The sequence below is a fragment of the Lolium rigidum genome, chromosome 4 (genome assembly GCF_022539505.1).
Source record: "Lolium rigidum isolate FL_2022 chromosome 4, APGP_CSIRO_Lrig_0.1, whole genome shotgun sequence".
NCBI lineage: Eukaryota > Viridiplantae > Streptophyta > Magnoliopsida > Poales > Poaceae > Lolium > Lolium rigidum.
The window spans coordinates 214,967,666-214,990,844 of record NC_061511.1 but is presented as its reverse complement, the minus strand read 5'-3'; the positions used below and the strand labels follow the sequence as shown (position 1 = coordinate 214,990,844).

The 23,179-nt window shown below is 46.2% G+C and overlaps 2 protein-coding genes and 1 pseudogene across 2 annotated transcripts; all 3 read right to left on the bottom strand.

The window, feature by feature from the left end:
* Nucleotides 1–379: 379 nt before the first annotated feature.
* On the bottom strand, nucleotides 380–1,543 carry LOC124650175 (annotated as a pseudogene).
* A 12,448-nt stretch (nucleotides 1,544–13,991) lies between these two features.
* On the bottom strand, nucleotides 13,992–15,172 carry LOC124648236 (probable 2-oxoglutarate-dependent dioxygenase AOP1). Its single transcript, XM_047188029.1, has 3 exons — nucleotides 14,793–15,172; nucleotides 14,395–14,716; nucleotides 13,992–14,315 (listed from the first exon to the last, which is right to left on the bottom strand). The coding sequence occupies exons 1-3, from the start codon at nucleotides 15,170–15,172 to the stop codon at nucleotides 14,064–14,066; spliced, it is 954 nt and encodes a 317-aa protein (XP_047043985.1). The 3' UTR covers nucleotides 13,992–14,063.
* A 4,002-nt stretch (nucleotides 15,173–19,174) lies between these two features.
* Nucleotides 19,175–20,067, bottom strand: LOC124705349. Its single transcript, XM_047237085.1, has one exon. It carries the CDS (start codon nucleotides 19,931–19,933, stop codon nucleotides 19,430–19,432), a length of 504 nt encoding a protein of 167 aa, XP_047093041.1. The 5' UTR covers nucleotides 19,934–20,067; the 3' UTR covers nucleotides 19,175–19,429.
* Nucleotides 20,068–23,179: the final 3,112 nt, after the last annotated feature.

Here is a 23,179-nt window from a genome sequence, read left to right as displayed (position 1 = left end):
TGGAATGCGGCGCGGGGGAGCGGCTAATTTCTCGCCGGAGCAGGAGGAGGAGGCGGCGGCGCGCGGCGGAGCTAGGGTTGCGAGTGAGGGGTTAACCCCTCACTCGCACCTGCGCCCACTATATGTACGGGGCGACGGGGCCGATTTCCTGGGCCCCGTATTCCGCCGAAACGGGGTGGCCCGAATACGGGGCCTGCTAGACGGCCCAAACCGCGCCTGCCCCGTATGTCGCCGGAATTTTACGGGGTGGGCGGGTTATACGGGCCTGTTAGACCTGCTCTAATAACAATCGTGCACGTTTGACATGAAACCTCAGCGACAAACAAAATCACGTGTGCAAGTGCAACAAACACAAAACTTATCCATTTATTATCCTGATCTCATTCTCAGATAGAAAACAAAAATTGCAGCTCAAGCAAGCTTAATCATGTCGATGCTTAACACCCCTGCTGCAGCTACAGTTCACAATAGGCCTTAAGCTTGTCCTCGTGGCGACCCCCCTCCTCGGACACGCAGAACCGAATGAACTCGTCGTAGTCGTACTCCCTGAAGCGGCGAGGGTGGCCGCCGGCCTCGTCGGGCGCCCGGATCACGGACCCGCCGGGGATGGAGAAGAGCATGGCGGAGTACCTCGTCACCTCCCCGCCCACGCTGATCCTGTGGAACGGCGCGTGCACACGGTCGTTCGACCACGCCTGCGCAGAGCAGCAAATCAAGCTAGGCGAAGAAAGATATCAGCTGCAGCCTGCAGGGGAGAGCAAAGTTGAGAGTCAACTCGACCGTACCCGGAGAGCGTTGCCAGCCATGACGACGAGCGACGCCGGCGACGGGCGGACGAGGATCCAGCGGCCGTCCCTGGCCTGCATCTCCAGCCCGTCCACCTCGTGCTGGCACACCAGGCTCAGCGAGTTGGTGTCCTGGTGCGACCCGTACCTCACCTCCCTCTCCTTCTCTCCGGAAAAGGTGCCACACGGGCTCGCTCTGGGCCTCGCCGTGCACCCCGAGGCCTTCCATGACCATCCGCCGCACCGTCCCCTCCAGCTCCGCCATCCGCGCCGCCGCGCCATGAACGGTCTCGCTGCCGATCGTTCCGGCGAGTCTTTGGTGCTACATCAGATCGGCGAAGCAAAGAAACTGATTAATTGACGGAGTGGATATATTACCAGAAGGTGGCGTTGTCGGCGCCGGGGAACATGAGCTCGGCGAAGGCCTGGATCTCGCCCGGCCTGTGCCCGTCGACGATGGCGAGGCTTTCGTATGCGTCGAGGCCCGGGAGGCCCCCAAGGTAGCCGTGGAAGGGCTTGCCGGGCCCGTAGGTGTTTCGGCGCTTGGCGTCGGCGGGCAGCGCGAAGAGCGGGCGGACGGCGCCGTCGAAGAGCGCCGCGCGCTGCGCCCGGGCGAGCGCCGGGTAGTGCGCGTCGAAGCAGCCGAAGGTGGCCAGCGCGTCCATCACCTGCGCGCGCACCGCGTCCCACCGCCCGGTCCCCGGCGCCGACGCGTCCACGCCGGTGAAGTCGATCCTCGGGAGCTCCGCCGCGCCCATCGTCGTCGGCTCCTCGCGCGCTGGCCGCCTCCCGATTGGTCTCGGTGGAAGCTGGTTAGATGGTCAAGCTCAGCTATGTCTGTGAGAATGCCACAGCGATGGGGTTGGTGGCTACGTGGGCCGCCACAGTTGACTCTGCGTGCGTATCAAATGGAAAGATTCCATATCCCCTAAAAAAGAATAACATACTGCTAGTTCAATCAGTGAGGAGAGACTGGAGAGGCCATTTCTAGTCCAATGGAGTAGCTTTGCCTTTTTCATTTGAATTTGGTCTAAAATCGATTCTGATTTCGCCGTGACACGTTCAGTGCCGGGAGAATGGAAAAGCATGAAAGAAAACGTCAAACTCTTCGACCTAAAAAGGAAGTCCAAGATCAATAGGTTAAGTTGGGAGAGACTATCTAGCTTCGTAGCCTCGTCGATCTACCTTGTCTTTCTTTGTATCTCTTTTTTTAATGTTCTGCATGTTCTCTTTTACCTGATGATGGGCATGTTTATGTTGTTGCTCTAGACATTTTACTTTTTCAAACTCTTGCATATACATCTCAATGCATTTTGGTGACATGACATGCTAATAAATGAAGAAAAAAAGTGAGGTGCTAACTAGCTATGTTATAATAACATCACACACCTCAAGGTAAAATGAGTCTACAACATAATAAATGATACAATGCATGACACCACATATAAGTTTTACCCACTATGAAGGTAGTAACCTAGACTAGTAACATGACATATGTTACTAGTCTAAATTACTCCCCACTATGACCAGCCAAGGCTACTTATAGTGGAGAGTAACATAAGGTGGTGACATGCATAAGTTACTAGTCTATGTTACCACCTTCAGACTAGTCACAATGCATAGTATCATATAGAAGTATCATGCGTATGATATAACTACATGTTACTACATCCATAATGCATAGTATCATGTACTAGTATCATAATCTTCTTACATTAATTGATTTGTAGAATCTCAATGCAAATCTGTGTACAAGATATATTTGACATTAAATTTTCTAGTACTACGTGCTATGATACAGTATCTACCTATGATACTACAATCATCTCTCTCATCTTTAATTACACTGCCACATCAGCTTTTTGCATGCATGAGATGCATGATACTACCTATGATACTCCCATTGTGGGTAGTCTCATAGTGAAAAGTAACTTAGAGGTGGTATCATGTAAAGTATCATTTATTAATTTGTAGACTCATTTTATCTTGGGGTGTGTGATGTTAAGGTAACATAGCTAGTTACCACCTCCATCTCTTCCTTCATTTATTGTTATGCCATCTCACCAAAATACCTTGGAGTGTGTGATGTTACTAGCTAAGTTACTCCCACTATGAGACTAGCTATAGTGCTAATATCATAGGTAGTATCATACATATTGGTCGCACCAAAATACTGATGTGACAGCTAATTAAAGAGGTGAGAGGAGATTAGAATAACATAGGTGGATACTGTATCATACGCATATCACGAGAAAAATTTAATGCAAATAATATTGTCCACAATTTTGCATTAAGATGCTAGAAATCATTAAGTATAACAAAATTATGATACACTCCATGATACTACCCACTATAGACATAGTATCATATAAAAATATCAGATGCATGATACTAATATATGATATTACCCACTATGATCAAGCTGAGCAGTCTAAAAGGTGGGGTAGAGCAAGTTTAATAGTATAACAAACAACTAGCTATCTCATGTATTAGTATCTACTTGTTTGATTGAGGCGAGTTGACATGATACTACCCACTATATAAGCAAGATGACATGTCATCTACAACCTCGCTATCTCCTCCTCTTCAATCATGTCTATCTACTTGTTTGATTGAGGCGAGTTTCAGCGCGATGGTGTGGAACCACGCCAGCGCCGCTGGCTGGGATGCGCAGACGGTGTTAAGCAAAACAATCACCTATTTTTATTAATATAAAATCGAGTTACATAATAATAAACAAATAAACCTGAAAACTAACAATTAGAATAGGATAAAATAGTCAAATAAACAGATAGATCTTTAAAAGGTAAAAAATACATAATTATCTCTCATGCTCTTTGCATTCGCTGAAGCTAGCGGCACATCAACCTTCAAATGCCAACTAGACGTGTATTGGAGTAGACACCAAGGCTCTACCATTATCAGATAGAAAAGGCACCATCGTAGGCAAATTAAGCCTTACCAATTGGCTAACTTTTTTTTTATTTCTTATGACATATGGCTAATTTTGGTCATTGTTACTAGCCAAACTTAGTGAGCTTTGACATTGTTGGTGGGCTTATGTGTTTTTCTCCTGGTAGAAAGACACTTGATAATCGTGTTCTAGCTCTTCAATAATAACATGAGGTCCATAACCCAATAAAATGTCTCGCAAAATTTGCGAGGCAATGACTAACCCTAACCTATGAGCGAGTTTCACTTTTTTCGATCACGTGTATTATATTTAGTCAATTTTAAAACCAAATCATTTAGTATAAAAATAGCCTAGTAAATTGTACATTGTTTTTCCATGGATTCGTTGAGCCACTTTGCAGAAATAGTGACCAAAAAGGGAGAATAGTGAGCTTTAGAGAAGAGGATTATTCTAATTTCTGTTATGTAGTGGCAGTTGATATTGCGCACATGTTGACCTCGCTGGCCATGACAGAGCTATGCCACACGGACATTCGGCCTTGAACTTATGAACTACAAAGTTGTATTTCATTTGTTTTGATTTGTACTAAACCTTTTTACTCCATTGCCAACTTAGCTTTCTGTTAATTATGTGTTAACTTTAATTAGCCATCCTTTGGTATACTTTATTAAATAGAAATTTAGGCATAAATATCAACATTAACAATGCAAACACATTCACGCATATTGATTCACATGTGCGAAAAAATCTAATAGTATCATCACTACAACAACTTTTTCAGCACTGAAGTGAAGGTTTATCTTGTTGACACTTTTTTGTTTTTGTTTAGTTTGGGATGTTTAAGAAAATATTTTCCTGCTACGGCTTCCTCCGTTAATCAAATAATCCATGTCTGTGTGTAAGCAAATAGATTTCTAATAAATAACCTTACAAAGATTTCTAGAGTATACGACTATTCATTTTAGGTGTAAGCTGTATGAAACATCAACCACATTCTATCCCTGAACCCCCTCTTTTGCTCTTGTTTCTTCGTTATGCTCACTTCATCGAAATTTTTTCCTTCTTGTTATCGGGGGATACGGGTTGTTACACACCAGCACATCAACCCTAAATCATATGGTGCATAACATATGATTTTTTATTTATAAAACGAAACATAAGCATATATTTCAAAGGTCAAGTTCATTAAGTGAAAACTTCAAGTTCATCCATGATGCACCATCACTACAGGAATAGCGCGATACGCCGATGGGTTCTTATACACCGACAACCAAAAGTCGGGGCCGTCGGTGTATGGCCCGGCCAGACCAGCATGCCAGTCCGACCCTCGGTGTAGCGTTGCCGTTGGCGTAGCGAGGTCTACGCCGAGGGCAGCCCTCGGCATATCTTTGGCCCTAGGTGTAGACAGGGCTACGCCGACGGCCACCCTCGGCGTAGACCATTTTTCAAATTTGTCTAATTTGGTAAAAATCATAACTAATTCATATGATGTCAGAAAAATGTGTATAAGGTATCAAAATGTTCAGAAAAATATCCTCTATCTGTTATGTCAAAATCATGCATATTTGAATCATGTACAATACCATGTTAACATAGTAACAATTCAAACACTTTCTTATATGTCCTCGGTTCCTGTTTTGCCCAGATGACAATTTAAACGAAGTCAGAAAATTCTGTGGAACCGCATAGCGTTATTTTATGTGTCCTAGTAACCACTCCAAAAGTCAGAATTGGGATACGGTAATTATTTTGAAAAAACGTTCACAAACAGGGCAATCAAGTTCGGAGTTCTACGACTCTTAGGGGAAATTAGTAGGAAACGGTCCATGACACCGCATAGTTTGTCAGAACGAGGCCATATTTGGCACGTGTGGGTCCCTAGGATGGGAAGCAAGGCTCCAGGAGCGGATTTTCAATCCGACCCATGGACGATAGTTTTTTCATTTTCGGGGTGCCAAAATGGGTTTTTTTTGTGAAGCTGCTACATGGGGCGCATTTTAGTATTGCGCGAGACCTTCGCGTAGTGGTAGGCCACCGCCTTCGCACCATATATCACATGTCATATGTGCGCGCTAGCTATTTGGGAATCCATGCGGCTTCCTGCGGTGTCCCGCCGAATCCGCTGGAAACTGGCCGGATTTAAACAAGGGGTACACTTTTCGTCGCTCAATAAATTCTGGGAAAAATGTTTTTAGGTCTACGACACATCACTTTATGTGCTAATTATTTTCTGTTTAGCGCGATGGTGAACGGGTGCACCTGCGAGCCCGGTACGGCCATACCGCATCTCTGTGGGGCCGTTTTGGCCAAATGTCAATTTAAACGAACTCAGGAAATCCCGCGGAGGCGCATGGCGTCATTTTATGTATCCTAGTAACCACTCTAAAAGGCAGATATTATTTCAGAAAACCCTTCACAAACAGAGCTATCACGTCCGGAGTTCTATGGCTTTTAGGGCAAATGAGTACAGGAAACGACTTGTGACACCGCATAGTTTGTCGGAACGATGCCATATTTGGCACGTGTGTGGTCCCTGGGATGGGAGGCAAGGCCTCGGGAGCGGATTTCCAATCCGACCTACGGGCGATGGTTTTTTCATTTTTGGGGTGTCAAAACTGGTTTTATTTTTGAAGCAGCTACATGGGGCGCATTTTAGTATTGCGCGAGACCTCCGTGTAGTGGTAGGACACCACATCCGCACCACATATCACATGCCATATGTACGCGCTAGGTATCTGCGAATCCCGGCGGCTTCCTGCGGTGTCCCGCCGAATCGGCTGGAAACTGACCGGATTTAAACTAGGGGTATACTTTCCGTCATTCAATAAATTCCGCAAAAAATGTTTTTTGGTCTATGACACATCACTTTATGTGATAATTGTTTTCCGTTTAGCGCGATGGTGAACAGGTGCACCAGCGCGTCCGGTACGGCCTTACCACATCTCCGTGGGGGCCCGTTTTGGCAAAATGGCAATTTAAACGAAGTCAGAAAATTCCGCGGAGCTGCATGACATCATTTTATGTGTCCTAGTAACCACTCCAAAAGTCGGAATTAGGATACGCAAATTATTTTGGAAAACCTTTCACAAACAGAGCTATCACGTCCGAAGTTCTATGACTTTTAGGGCAAATGAGTGCGAAACGGCATGTGACACCGCATAGTTTGTCGGAACAAGGCCATATTTGGCACGTGTGGTCCCTGGGATGGGAAGAAAGACCCTGGTAGTGGATTTCCAATCCGACCCATGGGCAACGATTTTTTCATTTTCGGGGTGTCAAAACGGGTTTTTTTGCGAAGCAGCTACATGGGCGCATTTTAGTATTGCGCGAGACCTCCGCGTAGTGGTAGGACACCGCCTCCGCACCACATATCACATGTCATATGTGCGCGCTAGGTATCTGGGAATCCCTGCGGCTTCCTGCGGTGTCCCGCCGTATCGGCTGGAAACTGACCGGATTTAAACTAGGGGTACACTTTCCATCACTCAATAAATTCCGCAAAAAATGTTTTTATGTCTAAGACAAATCACTTATTGTGCTAATTTGTTTCCGTTTAGCGCGATGGTGAACCGGTGCACCAGCGCGGCCGGTACGACCATACCGCATCTCCGTGGGGCCCGTTTTGGCCAAATGGAAATTTAAACGAAGTCAAAAAAATCCCGTGGAGCCGCATGGCATCATTTTATGTGTCCTAATAACCACTCCGAAAGTCGGAATTAGGATACGGCAATTATTTTGGAAAACCCTTCACAAACAGGGCTATCACATCCAGAGTTCTATGGCTTTTAGGGCAAATGAGTAGGAAACTGCCTGTGACACCGCATAGTTTTTCGGAACGAGGCCATATTTGGCACGTGTGGTCCCTGGGATGGGAAGCAAGGCCCCGGGAGCAGATTTCCAATCCGACCCATGGGCGATGGTTTTTTCATTTTCGGGGTGTCAAAACGGGTTTTTTGTGAAGCACCTACATGGGGCGTATTTTAGTATTGCGCGAGATCTCCGCGTAGTGGTAGGACACCGCCTCCGCACCACATATCACATGCCATATGTGTGTGCTAGGTATCTGGGAATCCTTGCGGCTTCCTGCCGAATCCCGCCGAATCCGCTGAAAACTGACCGGATTTGAACTAGGGGTGTAATTTCCGTCGCTCAATAAATTCTGCAAAAAATGTTTTTAGGTATATAACACATCACTTTTTAGGTTCAAATGATGATGTGGATGTTATATTTAGATTCCTCTCATTTTTTCTGATCGATTTAGACATATTAATTGTGGAATTTTGATTTTCCGATATAAAGATATTAATTATTTCATATTAAATAAAAAAGACCAAAAATAAAATCATTTTATTGTTATTTAAATTCAATATTATTATTACTTATATATTCATTGTTGTCTACTTAAGTAATTGTTTGGAATTCAAAAATAAAGAGGTGTGACATCATGGTCCAATGGTTAATAGGGTTGATATGCTATTATTATCAGCAAGGTGTCAATTTTTTAATGGAAAATCATCTGAATGGAAGCAAGAAGTTAAGCGTGTTGAGGCTAGAGTAGCGTGGGGATGGGTGACCGATTGGAAAGTTTAACCATGATTGTAATTTGACCAAAGATTAAGTGTACTTAGAGTTAAAAATGTCTTGGTGAAAGATAAACAAGTAAAAAAAGAAAAAAATGGTGTAAAATAAATTAAAATTTGAAAAAACTTAAAACTATATGCCGAGGGTTTTGTCGTCGACATAGCCAAAAAATATTTTTTCCGATTTTTTTTGGATTTTTTTTTGAAAACAGAAATTTGAATTTTTAAAATTCGTATGCCGACGGTTTTTCCATCGGTGTAGCGTCCTACGCCAAGGGCCGGGCTACGCCGACGATAATAATGACTCTGCCGAGGGAGGTAGTCGCCGAGGGCAGCCCTCGGCGTAGCCTATGCCGACGGCCAAAATAGACTACATCGAGGGGTCCCGGCCCTCGGCATATTGGTCCATTCCTGTAGTGCATGAATATGAACCTTTCAAGTCAAATGAGTCCTTCGTAACTCGTAAGCTACGCTAGCTCTAATTCACAAGTAAGTTATGTTACAGAAATAGAGTATAAAAATGTGTGATCAGCATTTCCATGGTATTATTTTGGAAGTACAAATTACAAGTAAAGTTAGAGTATCATAAAATATTTTCCGAGATGAATATGCATATATGATTATGGATTTTTGAACTAAACAAAGACAATACTAACAATCGAAGTTTTGATTTTTTTTTTCAACGTAGGTTCAAAATACGTGGAGATTGAGGAAACCATGGCCTTTGATTTAATTTTCAACGTAGGTTCAAAATTAGATAAATGAGAAAGTTATGATGCCAAATCTAGGAGTGCATGGAGTACTACATTCACGCAAACTCAAATGTTTGAAAATTGATTGAAGTGCATACTCGGATCAGAGGCCGGCCAAAAAACATACTACATTCACGCAAACTCAAATGTTTGAAAATTGATTGAAGTGCATACTCGGATCAGAGGCCGGCCAAAAAACATAAAAGCCCCCATTGACCATTAATGTATAGTAAATTCCACTTTTTTTAATCGCGCAAGGTGCATTTGTGACAACTATTACCTCATTTAGTGTAATTTCTATTGAAATATTTCATGCGGGAAACCTTGAACATGGTTTAAACGGAAGGCTCGAAATGAGCCCGGCTTTGAATTAACGAAGCCATCAACCGGTCAGGAGTTACATCATGAGTTACAACACACACATAGCGGAAACTGAAAACTAACAACAGAAGATAACACAAAGAGCGAAGCCAAGCGCCAGGTTGAGGGAGCCTTGTCTTCTGTTGCACCGGAGCGAGCATGTCGTAGTCCACGCCAACAAACCTCCTTCGTCCCAACACAACATCACAAGGGGAACTTGACGACGGGCTAGCAACCTAGCAGAACTTGAGGAACCAAAGGGGAGGGGGACTTGCGGCGACGCCTCCAAGAAGGTACATGGCACACGAATGCGTCAACGTCATCGGCAATGACCAGTTGGTCCCTGCAGAGCTTTCACCCAGACCCGAACCACCACCCCTCGAGCTCGGGTTAGGTCCAGACCAGAAACACCACATCTTCCAATGGCATTGGGATAGGCATACCGGCCAAAACTGCGACCAGACTCCGACCTAGCAAAGCCCCCCCCCCCCCCCCAAGGCACTAGGCGAGTCGTCAGCTACCGAAGCAAGGCCGTGTATAAGCAGCCAGGCCGATGCGATGCGAGGGCTGGGACACCAATGAAAGATCAAATGGTGATCCACATGACACTACAAGAGAAGCTCGCCTGAAGCGAGGCCAACAAGATTAGCAGGTTGAGGCGAAGGGACGGAAACCATCAGTTCGAAGTGGGGGATCCACATCGGGACGCCTTCAACAAGGGAACGACACCTGAAAGGTGACACCGTCACCGGCAATGGCAAGGCCATGCGTAGCTTTCGCCAAGATCCCTGATACGTCCAATTTGCATCACTATTTTATATCATAATTTGCTGTTATTCATTGATATATTTCATATTTGGAGATGATACTTATGTTATTTCATCTATTTTGCATGTTTCATGATTATTGGAGAATCGCGCACCGGAGCCAGGATTCTGCTGGAAAAAGCACCGTCAGAATGCAATATTTCGGAAGATCAACAGTTGACGGAAATTATATGAAAAATCCTATTTTTCCAGATGACGAAGGGAGCCAGAAGGGGGAGCCGAGGGGACCCGAGGTGGGCCCACCTCATAGGCCGGCGCGGCCCAAGGCCCGGCCGCGCCGCCCTGTGAGGAGGGGGCCCACAGCCCCCTCTCGCCTCCTTTTCTTCGCGTACGCCTTCGTCCCAAAAACCTAAGCTCCAGGGGTACATCGCGAAGAGTCACAGCCGCCTCTGCGGGGCGGAGAACACCAGAGAGAAAAGAGCTCTCCGGCAGGCTGAGATCCGTCGGGAAAATTCCCTCCCGGAGGGGGAAATCGACGCCATCGTCACCGTCATCGAGCTGGACATCATCTCCATCACCATCATCATCATCTTCATCATCATCACCGCCGTCTCCACCGCTGCACGCCGTCACCGCTGTAACAATTTGGGTTTGATCTTGATTGTTTGATAGGGGAAACTCTCCCGGTGTTGATTTCTACTTGTTATTGATGCTATTGAGTGAAACCGTTGAACCAAGGTTTATGTTCAGATTGTTATTCATCATCATATCACCTCTGATCATGTTCCATATGATGTCTCGTGAGTAGTTCGTTTAGTTCTTGAGGACATGGGTGAAGTCTAAATGTTAGTAGTGAAGTATGGTTGAGTAATATTCAATGTTATGATATTTAAGTTGTGGTGTTATTCTTCTAGTGGTGTCGTGTGAACGTCGACTACACGACACTTCACCTTTATGGGCCTAGGGGAATGCATCTTGTACTCGTTTGCCAATTGCGGGGTTGCCGGAGTGACGAAACCCGAGCCCCCGTTGGTATATCGATGCAGGAGGGATAGCGAGGATCTCGAGTTTAAGGCTGTGGTTAGATTTATCTTAATTACTTTCTTGTAGTTGCGGATGCTTGCAAGGGGTATAATCACAAGTATGTATTAGTCCTAGGAAGGGCGGTACATTAGCATAGGTTCACCCACACAACACTTATCAAAACAATGAAGATTAATTAGCCGTATGTAGCGAAAGCACTAGACTAAAATCCCGTGTGTCCTCGAGAACGTTTGGTCATTATAAGTAAACAAACCGGCTTGTCCTTTGTGCTAAAAAGGATTGGGCCACTCGCTGCAATTATTACTCTCGCACTTTACTTACTCGTACTTTATTCACTGTTACATCAAAACCCCCGAATACTTGTCCGTGAGCATTTACGATGAATCCTTCATCGAAACTGCTTGTCAACACCTTCTCGCTCCTCGTTGGGATCGAAATTCTTACTTATCGAAGATACTACGATACACCCCCTATACTTGTGGGTCATCAAGACTATTTTCCGGCGCCGTTGCCGGGGAGTGAAGCGCTATTGGTAAGTGGAATTGGTAAGGGAAATTTCTACTTGTTTGTGCTGATTTTATTTCTGCCTCGTTGCTATAATTCATTATGGAGAGATCTTCTCTTGCGTGTTTATTTGGGAAATCTACTACTACCGCAAAGGTAGTGGATGAGGCGCCGAGTAAGGAAGAAATACCATACAAAATACCTATGAAAATTATTGAACGTGTAGTGGATAACCAGTTATACGAGGGATGGAACTGTCCACCCCGGAGATCATTTACTTGTTCTTACATGAATTATGCGGTTTATTCAAGTGTGCAGGTATTGCTATGGATGAAGTGAGGAAGAAACTATTCTCTATATCGATGTCTGGTAAAGCGGCGCATTGGTATAAATTACTGGATAATGGGGATTCTCTTGAATGGAATGATATTGTGCCCCGGTTTTATTCTAAGTTCTATCCTCCAAGTGAGATTCACAAAGATCGGAATCGCATATATAATTTTTGGCCTCATGAAGGAGAGAGTATTGCCCAAGCGTGGGGGAGATTGAAGTCTTTAATGCTCAAATGCCCCATTCATGAGCTTCCCGGTAATATTATTATTGATAATTTCTATGCAAGACTTTCTTTTCAAGACAAGACCTTGCTGGATACTTCTTGTTCTGGATCATTTACACGCAATAAGGAAGAGTTTAAAAGGGACCTTCTTAATCGGATCCAAGAAAATACTGAAGGATGGGAGAACGACAAGGATAGAGAATCAGGTATAAATTATGATTATAAATGCATTGAAGCTTTTATGGATACTGATAAATTTCGTAATATGAGTGCTACTTATGGTCTTGATTCTCAAGTTGCTTGCAAATCTTTATAAAGCTTTTGCTTCTCATTATGAATTGCCTAAGAAGAACTTTGATAAGTATCATGAACCGTATAAAGATAAAATTGATTCATCTATAAATAAATGTGTTGTAGTTGAAACTGTTGATCATGTTATTCCTGAAGCTTATATTGAAAAAACTCCTTTCCCTGCTAAAATGAAGGAGTACTCTGTTATAAATAGTGCGGTTCATAAAAGTGAAAAGAAACCTATAGAATCTGAAGAACAAATAAAAGTTGAACCTGCTGTTGCAATTGTTAAAGATCTTGTGACTGAAAATGTAGAAGATGGTCATATTATTTTCTGTGAAGATGCTTCTAATATTGTTTCGCATCCTAATAAGTCTAGGAAAACTAGTGTTCCTATGCTATCTATTAGAATTGGTGATCATTGTTATTATGGTTTATGTGATATTGGTGCAAGTATTAGTGCTATTCCTTATGAGCTTTACACGGAGATTATGCACGAAATTGGTTCTTGTGAACTTGAAGATATTGATGTGGTTAAGAAGGTCCCTTTTAAACTCTTCCTGGACCACCACAACTGAAATATGCTTGGCTCTACAACTGAAATATGTTCGGCTCATGGGAATTCAACCCGCGACGCCGAGCGGGTTAACTGGCGATGTGGCCTACCTCAACGCCATGTTAGTCGGTCACCTCTTCGACAACTACGACACCGCGGACGAGAACAAAGATAGGGAGGAAGACGAAGATGGTGAGTGCAACAACGGTGGGCAACCCGATCTGCCTATCATAAACCTTGAGATCCAGCCGCCAGAGCTGACCGAGGATGAACCCATCGAGCTCGCCAAAGTTCGCCAAGTGGCAGGTCCTTGCCACCTAGCTACAAGAGTCCGCGCTGGCGTTGGTAAGGCTCGCGACACCTCCGTACACGCGGTGTGTCGCCACCTCCTCCGCACTAGCGCCACCGCCGCTACTTCCTGTTCCACCTGCGTCGGCGCTAGCAGCTACAGGTGTTCCTCCTCCGGCTCCTTACTTACCCTAGCCATGGATGCCGCTAGCCATCATCGACCTCGGTGACGACGACTAGGTGGCGGCCATGGCGTGAACCCTAATAGCTAGGGTTTTAATTATCTCTTTTATTTTAGTTTTTATCATCAGACTATGAAAATTACGTTTATTGATATAAATTTTTCGGAAAAATCCATATGCGTTGGGCTACTACGGCATACGCGATCCAAACAGAGACGCGCTAATTTTTGGCTCGACCCAAACAAATTAAAAAAAGACACATTTGATGTTCAAAATGAATCGGTGCGATGAAGATGCCCTAATAGGCTAATAACAATCGTGCACGTTTGACATGAAACCTCAGCGACAAACAAAAATCACGTGTGCAAGTGCAACAAACACAAAACTTATCCATTTATTATCCTGATCTCAGATGGACAACAAAAATTGCAGCTCAAGCAAGCTTAATCATCTCGATGCTTAACACCCCTGCTGCAGCCTGCAGCTACACTCCACAATAGGCCTTAAGCTTGTCCTCGTGGCGACCCCCCTCCTCGGACACGCAGAACCGAATGAATTCGTCGTAGTCGTAGTCCCTGAAGCGGCGAGGATGGCCGCCGGCCTCGTCTACGAGCTCGTCGGGCGCCCGGATCATGGACCCGCCGGGGACGGAGAAGAGCATGGCGGAGTACCTCGTCGCTTCCCCGCCCACGCTGATCCGGTGGAACGGCGCGTGCACACGGTCGTTCGACCACGCCTGCATGCGCAGAGCAGCAAATCAAGGTGAGGAAAGATCGGCTGCGCAGGGGAGAGCAAAGTTGAGAGTCAACTCGTACCCGGAGAGCGTTGCCGGCCATGACGACGAGCGACGCCGGCGACGGGCGGACGAGGATCCAGCGGCCGTCCCTGGCCTGCATCTCCAGCCCGTCCACCTCGTGCTGGCACACCAGGCTCAGCGAGTTGGTGTCCTGGTGCGACCCGTACCTCACCTCCCTCTCCTTCTCGTCGGCGGTGGGCGCCCCGTACTCTGACACCCGGAACAGATGCCACATGGGCTCGCTCTGGGCCTCGCCGTGCACCCCGAGGCCTTCCATGACCATCCGCCGCACCGTCCCTTCAAGCTCCGCCATCTGCGCCGCCGCGCCATGAACGGTCTCGCTGCCGATCGTTCCGGCGAATCTTATCAGATCGGCGCAGCAAAGGAACTGATTAGCTGACGGAGTAGATATATTACCAGAAGGCAGCGTTGTCGGCGCCGGGGAACATGAGCTCGGCGAAGGCCTGGATCTCCTCCGGCCTGTGCCCGTCGACGATGGCGAGGCTTTCGTATGCCTCGAGGCCCGGGAGCTCCCCGAGGTAGCCGTGGAAGGGCTTGCCGGGCCCGTAGGTGTTGCGGCGCTTGACGTCGGCGGGCAGCGCGAAGAGCGGGCGGACGGCGCCGTCGAAGAGCGCCGCGCGGTGCGCCGGGGCGAGCGTCGGGTAGTGCGCGTCGAAGCAGCCGAAGGTGGCCAGCGCGTCCATCACCTGCGCGCGCACCGCGTCCCACCGCCCGGTCCCCGGCGCCGACGCGTCCACGCTGGTGAAGTCGATGCTCGGGAGCTCCACCGCGTCCATCGTCGTCGGCCTCTCGATCGCTGGCTGCCTCTCGATCGGTCTCGGTCGAAGCTGGTTAGATAGTCAAGCTCAGCTATGTCAAACATGCACAGCGATGGGGTTGGTGGCTACGTGGGCCGCTACAGTTGACTCTCTCTGTGTGCGTATCAAATGGAAAGATTCCATATCTCCTAAAAAAGAATAACATACTGCTAGTTCAATCAGTGAGGAGAGACTAGAGGCCATTTCTAGTCCAATGGAGTAGCTTTGCCTTTTTCATTTGAATTTGGTCTAAAATCGATTCTGATTTCGCCGTGACACGTTCAGTGCCGGGAGAATGGAAAAGCATGAAAGAAAACGTCAAACTCTATCTAGCTTCGTAGCCTCGCCGATCTACCTTGTCTTTCTTTGTATCTTTTTTTTAATGTTGTGCATGTTCTCTTCTACCTGATATGTTGAGCATGTTTATGTTGTTGCTCTAGACATTTTACTTTTCAAACTCTTGTAGTATGTTTTTTTATTTATAAAACGAAAGGTAAGCATATATTTCAAAGGTCAAGTTCATTAAGTGAAAACTTCAAGTTCATCCATGATGCACCATGAATATGAACCTTTCAAGTCAAATGAGTCCTTCGTGTCGTAAGTTACGCTAGCTCTAATTCACAAGTAAGTTATGTTACAGAAATAGAGTTTAAAAATGTGTGATCAGCATTGCCATGGTATTGTTTTGGAAGTACAAATTACAAGTAAAGTTAGAGTATCATAAAATACTTTCCGAGATGAATATGCATATATGATTATCGATTTTTGAACTAAACAAAGACAATACTAACAATCGAAGTTTTGATTTTTTTTCAACGTAGGTTCAAAACGTATATAGGTGGAGATTGAGGAAACCATGGCCTTTCATTTGTGTTAATCCAAACAATTGGGAGGGGGGATATCCAAGATTTAAGAAGGAAAATTAGATAAATGAGAAAGCAGTTATGATGCCAAATCTAGGAGTGTATGGAGTAAATTCACGCAAACTCAAATGTTTGAAAATTGATTGAAGTGCAAACTCGAATCAGAGGCCGGCCAAAAACATATAATCTCCCATTGACCATTAATGTATAGTAAATTCCACTTTTTTTAAGCGCACAAGGTGCATTTGTGACAACTATTACGTCATTTAGTGTAATTTCTATTGAAATATTCCATGCGGAAAACCTTGAACATGGTTTAGCTTTTTTTGCTTTCTTTTAGATAGTACCAACATGTCACTTCGATAAAGCATGTAAAAAAATGTAGATTAGAGCGTGCCATTGACGACCATGTCCAAAATTTTGCACTAGAAAACCTTGCTTAATGGTCGTGCACTAGAAAACAAGGATCCAATATTCTAAAAGAGGTAATCTAGTCGAATTTTCACTTGACAAGTTAACTATGGCCCTACAAGTGCAAAACTAGAGGGGAAAATGAAATTATTTCTTTTATTTTCAAAGATCTGACAAACCCAAACACACAAGGGTCAGAAATGACAATAGGTCCAAAACAGTTGTGAAAGGAGTTAAATTGGTGGAAATCCACTTTCACTCGATGCACCCACCGTCTAAGCCACATATATTATGATGCTAAAAATATCCAAAAAAATGTCCAGCTGTATATCTAAACATTTTATGTTTGTTCGCTAATTTTCGTGTGGCATGTGCGCAAAGATAACTTTTGACGCTCAAACAGCTTTTCATTTGACAACTTACTAGAATTTGTACATCCAAGGATATTTTTGAAATATTTCAACATTTTAATATGTATTTTTTTTATAAGATGTACTTCCTCCGTTAAAAGTTTCTCAACTTTACATAGGTTCGTATGTACATAAACATATTTTAGTTATAGATACATCTTTATCTAGAAAAAGTAGAGAAGGTTTTTTTTTTTGGAAAGAAGGGAGTATATCTACATGCGAGCCAAAACACTTTGCGGAGATCGGTAAACTCGGGGCATGCCCCATGGATCCATGTTGACACCTTGCAGTTAGTGGACCACAGAGTACTCGTACCGAGATGTATCAACGGAATTGCTTCACACACGACGTTTTGTATACGACTCCCGTACGAACTTCCTCCACAGCGTTTTTTTCAGGCTAATTACTGACCCGTGCCCAAAAGTCCCTTCCTCAGCCCAAATAAAGAACCCAAGCCCACGAGACTCCAGGCCCTCATCTTCATCCAAAACAAGTCGGTTCCCCACCCCATCTTCTACAAGATGATCTATTCCTTGCCAATGTGTAAATCAGTGAGTAAGAAGTTATCTGTAATAATCTGCGATTCCTATTTGAAAATGCACTTTTGATGCTAGGTGCACTTTTACCTAAAATATGAATTTTCAAAAATTTGGAGATTTATTTAGGTTGTATATCTCCACATTCTATACTCTCGCTTACAGTCCCACAGTAAAATGATACTTTTTGTGACATGTGCAAAAAAGACAAACAAATACCTCGCAAAAAGCCTTATTTTAGCATCAAATTTTGTCTTTTTTGCACTAGCCACATAACAATTCACATTTTCATGAAACGACTTGGTGAACATGTATGATTTGGAGACGTATGGACATCATTTTTTAAATATTTTTTTGACAACTTTGAATATATTTAAAATGCATTCTAAATAAAGGAAGCATATGCACCCAGGAGCAAAAACACCATGTCCATTGTTTCACAAAAAAAAAGCACCATGTCCATTCCTATTGAAGTTCTCCACAAGTTTTGATGTATTTTTGTGAGAAGTAATAAGTGGCACTCTCCTCTGCCAAATTGCCATTGAAACTTGCATCGAGCTCCCATCTCCGAATTTGATGTCAAGCTAGCAAATCGTGATGATTTTTTAAATAATATAGTTTTTATTACAGACCATGCATATTACGTGATTTCAAAAAAATTCAAACATGTGCCTCGGTCGGCTACACAGTTATCGATCGGCCGGTATGCTGCTGATTAGGCCGTCGAGCCGATTGTCGCCACTGTGATAGATAGAACAATGCATATACTCGGTTGGCGTGAGATATGGACGTGGCTCCTGTCGGTGCCGGGTTTTGCCGAGGACTCGCCACGAACCTTCCGCTGTCCTCGCCTCGTTGGAGGACAAGCCGATCTTATCGTGTGGCCACTTCGTCACCGACGCGAAACTCCCGCCGTCGTCGGTCTCGTCGAGGAGACGACCCACCACCAAGCCGAGAAGGCGGATGAGTGTCGGCATATCACGAAGGATCAGCCATACGAGGACCTCGTTAGCGACGACGAGTGAAGCCCGCGCCGCCACCTCCTCAACATCGTCCTCATTTTGAATGATCAATGTCGAATTGCAATGTTCCGTGTCTTCCACAATGTTTTTAAATTTACAGTTTGCAATGACTAGAATGTAGCACTAAACAGTTCGTAACGGTCCAAACAGATCAAAAGGGCAAAGGTAAAGTAAAATAGAGTATGTTACTTGACACATAGGGCCTACCAGAACAGGAGACTTGTCCGGTCCCATTCCCAAGTCCCAGCCCTTATCCAGCCCAAACCCACGTTCCAATTGGTATCGCGCAAGGAAGGTTGCAGCCAACGTACGTAGGATCGGACGAGTATCGTACATATTTTGTCGTACGTATAGCATCAGCCATGTATCAAAGACAGGCGTGACAGGCCTGACGAACTACGTAAGAGCGCACACGCATATCAATGCATCATAACCACAAGTTTCTCAACACTCAACCGACTCGTGTCGTGTCGTACTGCTATGCTTCTAGTCTTCGCTTCTAGATGAACGATACAAGTGCACGACTACTGCCATTCCGCTAGTACGTACGCAGCCACGTGCATAAGTTGACAGTGAAATATTCATAAGGGATAAGAATCCCATGACGTATATATATTCTCTGTATTTGTATTGTCAAACGCATGTGTTGGAAATTCCCAAGCATTTCCAGTCAAAACACATGGTCCTGAAGTCGGACCATTCGACGCTTGATCGATACAGATGCTTATGAACGCAGCCATGGAAAAGATTACCTTGACAGTAACGTGCACACGACCAAATGGTGGAGGCATTTGAAACTTGGGATACCTTGGTACTACTTTGAACAGGTTGGGATTTCTCTCGTTCTTACAGCTTTACATGGGACGAACACATAGCACTCTGTGGACGACTGCTTACTACTCCACTGAGTAATTTGTAGCAGCAATAATCAAAAAGGGAAGCGAGCAAACGAACTTGAAAACCTCGCTTCAGATCAACATGCACAGCTAGCTAGCTAGGTTGATGACGACGCGGTTGTGGCGGAGGAGTGGAGCATGGTGGTGAGCTCCTTGGAGGCGACGATGGACTTGTATATCTCCATCACCAGCCGCTTCTCGAACTCCGACGCGCCCTGTTGCGCCGCCGCCGCCCCGGGGAGCAGCAGCTTCTGGTGCTTCCGTCTTGGCACACGCTTGGTCCACATCCCGTCGCTGGGCATCGCCGTGACCGCCGCCTTCCTGGCCACCGTCAGCATGCCGCCCACGTACGCGTCCCGCAGCCGGCACAGAAGCCGCCCGGGCAACGCGACGACCGCGCGGACGACGCGTACCCGGCGGACGAGTAGCCCCCGCAGACGCACGCGCCACCCGCCGCTGCCTCGCCGCGCGCCGCCGCCGAGGCGCTGGGTGTTGCCTCTGGTCGACCTGCCTTCGCCGTTCTCGAGGCGCTGGTACTTGCGGCGGCGCCAGTGGGAGCGGATGCCCTTGGTGAACCCTATCGGAAACGCCTCAACCTCCATGACCAGCTAGCTAGCTGCCGTTCGTCGGCGCCGGTCGGCTCGGCCGGGGTATCTCGGAGTCTGGTGGCGAGGTGTTGAAGCTTTGGCAAGCCGCTGCTCGGCGAATGGAGTCTGGTGGTGAGTTGCAGGTGCAGCTTGGCTGCTCGGGGAAGTTTGGTGTGGAATGGCGCTGCTGGGTCTTGCCTTTTATGCAGAGCCATGACAGTGGATCAGTGGATGGTTGGTGGTTGACGTGACAAAATTATGGGTTTCGATGCCGTTTCGCGGCAGGTGGCACTATGGCCGACGCCACGTTGAACCGCACACCGGTCGTTCCCGGCAGTCGTTTTCTTTCGCCACATGACTCTCGTGCATGGCTATTAATTTCTCCTCTTTTATTTTCGGCAAATTCGTGGATAATTATGTTGCACGAATGGGATTAAGGTCTAGGGTAACGAAATACAGTATGTATGTGTACGTTGAACGTCTGGAAGGTCACCGGGATTAATTAAGTGGCGGTTTGGACGAGTAAACCGGTTGAAGATTCCGTTGCGGCATTTCTTCACTTTTTGTAAGCGTGCATATGACCTTTGACATTTGACCACTCCCGAGTCGCTCCCTCCCGGGTGGCTCTGGAGGCGTCCTCCCACCTCTAACCCCCGCCGCCTTCACCCCCGCCCCTTAGGCGCCGCCGTTGCTCAGGCCGGCAGTGGTAGTGACACCCTCTGCGTCAAAGACGGCGGCTGGGATGGCGAGGTGCGGCCCGTCAGGGTTCCTCGGGAGATGGGGAACTCCGATAGGAGTACAGGGCGGCGCGGCTTTCCGGCCGGGGCCTGAGGCCCTCCGTCGGTGCGGCAGCGACGAGGAGGTGGTGCGTCCCTAGCGAGTTTTGGACGAGCATGGTGGTGTGCTAGATCATCGGACCGGGATATAGGCTTAGGCCGATCTGGCCAAATGGGTTCAACCACGGTCGGGGCGACGTGGTCTGGCGTCTCCTCAGATCGCCGGCACCTGCAGTCTTGTGCCTAGACTCCCCCTTTCCTCTACGGCCAAACCAACATGGAGGCAACTGGCGGCATGGGGGCCTACCGGCTTCGCGAATAATGGTGGTGGTCGTAGGGTTTCTCCTCCTGTCAAGATGAAGACGTACCGGTTACCTAACCTCATTGATCTGGCTGCAGTGGCGTGTTCCGGAAGGCTCTGTCGGCGTACACCACCGGAGATTGCTGGATCGGGTGGGACTCGGTCATGCGCCCCCTTGTTTTTTCTGTGACCGTTTGGTTTTAGAGAGAACACTTTGAAGGTCTGCTGACTGTTAATATCACGGGGTTGACGGAGCATCCGTCATGGAAGCCGGGATCTTAGTACTAACGATGGAGGTTTGACTACGGGAGACGATTAGGAATTGGCTTGCTGATTCGTGACTTGAAGCAGTGACATGCTAGTGGGAGTGACTACATAAGAGAAGTTCATAGTCTTATGTTTCAGGATGAAAATCCATGGTCTGGTCTTAATTGGTTGTGTCTGACAATATCTTTGTTAAAGATATTCTTTTGATAGTGAGGACTTTGTTGGGTTTTTTGTGTTGTCTCGGTGGTGTAAGTTCTGCTGCTTCAAGGATTATATCACTGTAGCTGGATTTTTTCTGTAATTCTTCTCCTATTTTTGGTTGTGTGCATCGTAATGCGTCTACGGCAATACATTGTCGCAAAAGATATTAATATATGTTCTTTGTTGAAAAATATGACCTTTGACCAGTAGAGAGATAGTGTGATTGAGTAGAGGTGGGTCCTCTGGTTAGAGACGATAGAGCCCTATATATACATTATTTCCCAAAATTGATTGAGTCGTGGATATCTCATACAAAATATGACCTTTGACCAGTAGAGATAGCGTGATTGAGTAGAGGTGGGTCCTCTGGTTAGAGACGATAGAGCCCTATATATACATTCTTTCCCAAAATTGATTGAGTCGTGGATATCTCATACAATATCATGACTTGATTTGGTGGTCAAATTAAGCGGTGGGTCAAGTTAGTGCACGTGGTTCTCGGGAGCTACTAATCAAGGAATATTGTAACTGTAGTATAATCAGTCGAGTAATGGTGTACGCGTGGGTGGCTTATTGGTTTGCAAGTTCTTTAAGCATAATGCAGAGGCAACACATGTAGTCATGTACTAGTGTTTGAAGTTCTGAATAGAAATTGATGTACGTTCCCTGTTAGAAAGATTTTTGTTTTATGAACACGTAAGTATAACGAGGACTTGACTATTCTCTACTGTGCACAGATAATGCTGAGTGAAGCGGCAAGGGAATTAAGTGACGCCAGCTAACAGAATGGTTCTTCACCCTCCGGTTCATATTAATTGACTCTAATATAGATGAATCTAGACACATTTTAGTTCTAGATACATCCATATTGAAGTCAATTAATATGAATCGGAGGGAGTACTAGAAAATTGACCTTTCGTTCAGGTCTTTTGTCCCGACCCAGTTTGAAGCCGGGACAAATAGACCGGCCACGTCGCCCCGAAATCACCGGGTAGCCACGGGCCTTTTATCGCGGTTCTTTAAGGCCTTTTGTCCCGGTAGGAGCCTCAAACCGGGACAAAAGGGTCTGAGGCCTTTTGCGGCATGTTGGCAGCCCTTTTTTCCCGGCTGGAGACACGAGCCGGGACATAAAATCCAACCGTTTGTGCCCGCATGGAAACCGATTCATCTCGCCATTACTGATCGCACACGGAAAACAGAGAACGATCGACTTAGGAAGTTGCACCGCCGCCGGCGCCATTGATCCCTGTTGGCTGGCCTTTTCACCTCCCTACCCTATATACATGCTTTGTTCTTCCTCAGATCTCCAAAGCCACCAAAACTGCACCATTAGCCACATCTCTCTCCCAAAAGAGAGCCCAGTCGGCACCGGCCTCTCTCTCCGCGCCCTGGCCAGCCCTCTCTCTCCGTGCCCCGGCCGGCCCTCTCTCGAGTCTCTCATCGATCCAAAAATGGTGAAGCTCGCGCGCGCCCTCGACTTCCCTCGATCTGAAGTCTACTACGATGTCATCGAAAAGATGAATTTCAAGGTCACGTTGACGAGGGAACACCTCGGCAATGCCTACGTATTGTAGACTAGGGTTTCGGGAGAGCGACGATGGAGATTCCGGGGACGGGATTAGGCACACGACGTACCCAGCTTCGGGTCCCCTCGGTGGAGGATCCCTACGTGCTGCTAGCAATCCGAGTATATGATCATAGATGTGTTTACGTGGT

Excerpts from the sequence above, each read along its gene's own strand:
- LOC124648236 (XM_047188029.1), bottom strand. The coding sequence starts at position 15,172 with ATGGACGCGGTGGAGCTCCCGAGCATCGACTTCACCAGCGTGGACGCG. Across the intron at positions 14,717-14,792 it reads GCCGACAACGCTGCCTTCTG|CGAGACCGTTCATGGCGCGG; the intron begins GTAATATATCTA and ends AACGATCGGCAG. Across the intron at positions 14,316-14,394 it reads TGGCCGGCAACGCTCTCCGG|GCGTGGTCGAACGACCGTGT; the intron begins GTACGAGTTGAC and ends CTGCGCATGCAG.
- LOC124705349 (XM_047237085.1), bottom strand. The coding sequence starts at position 19,933 with ATGGAGGTTGAGGCGTTTCCGATAGGGTTCACCAAGGGCATCCGCTCC.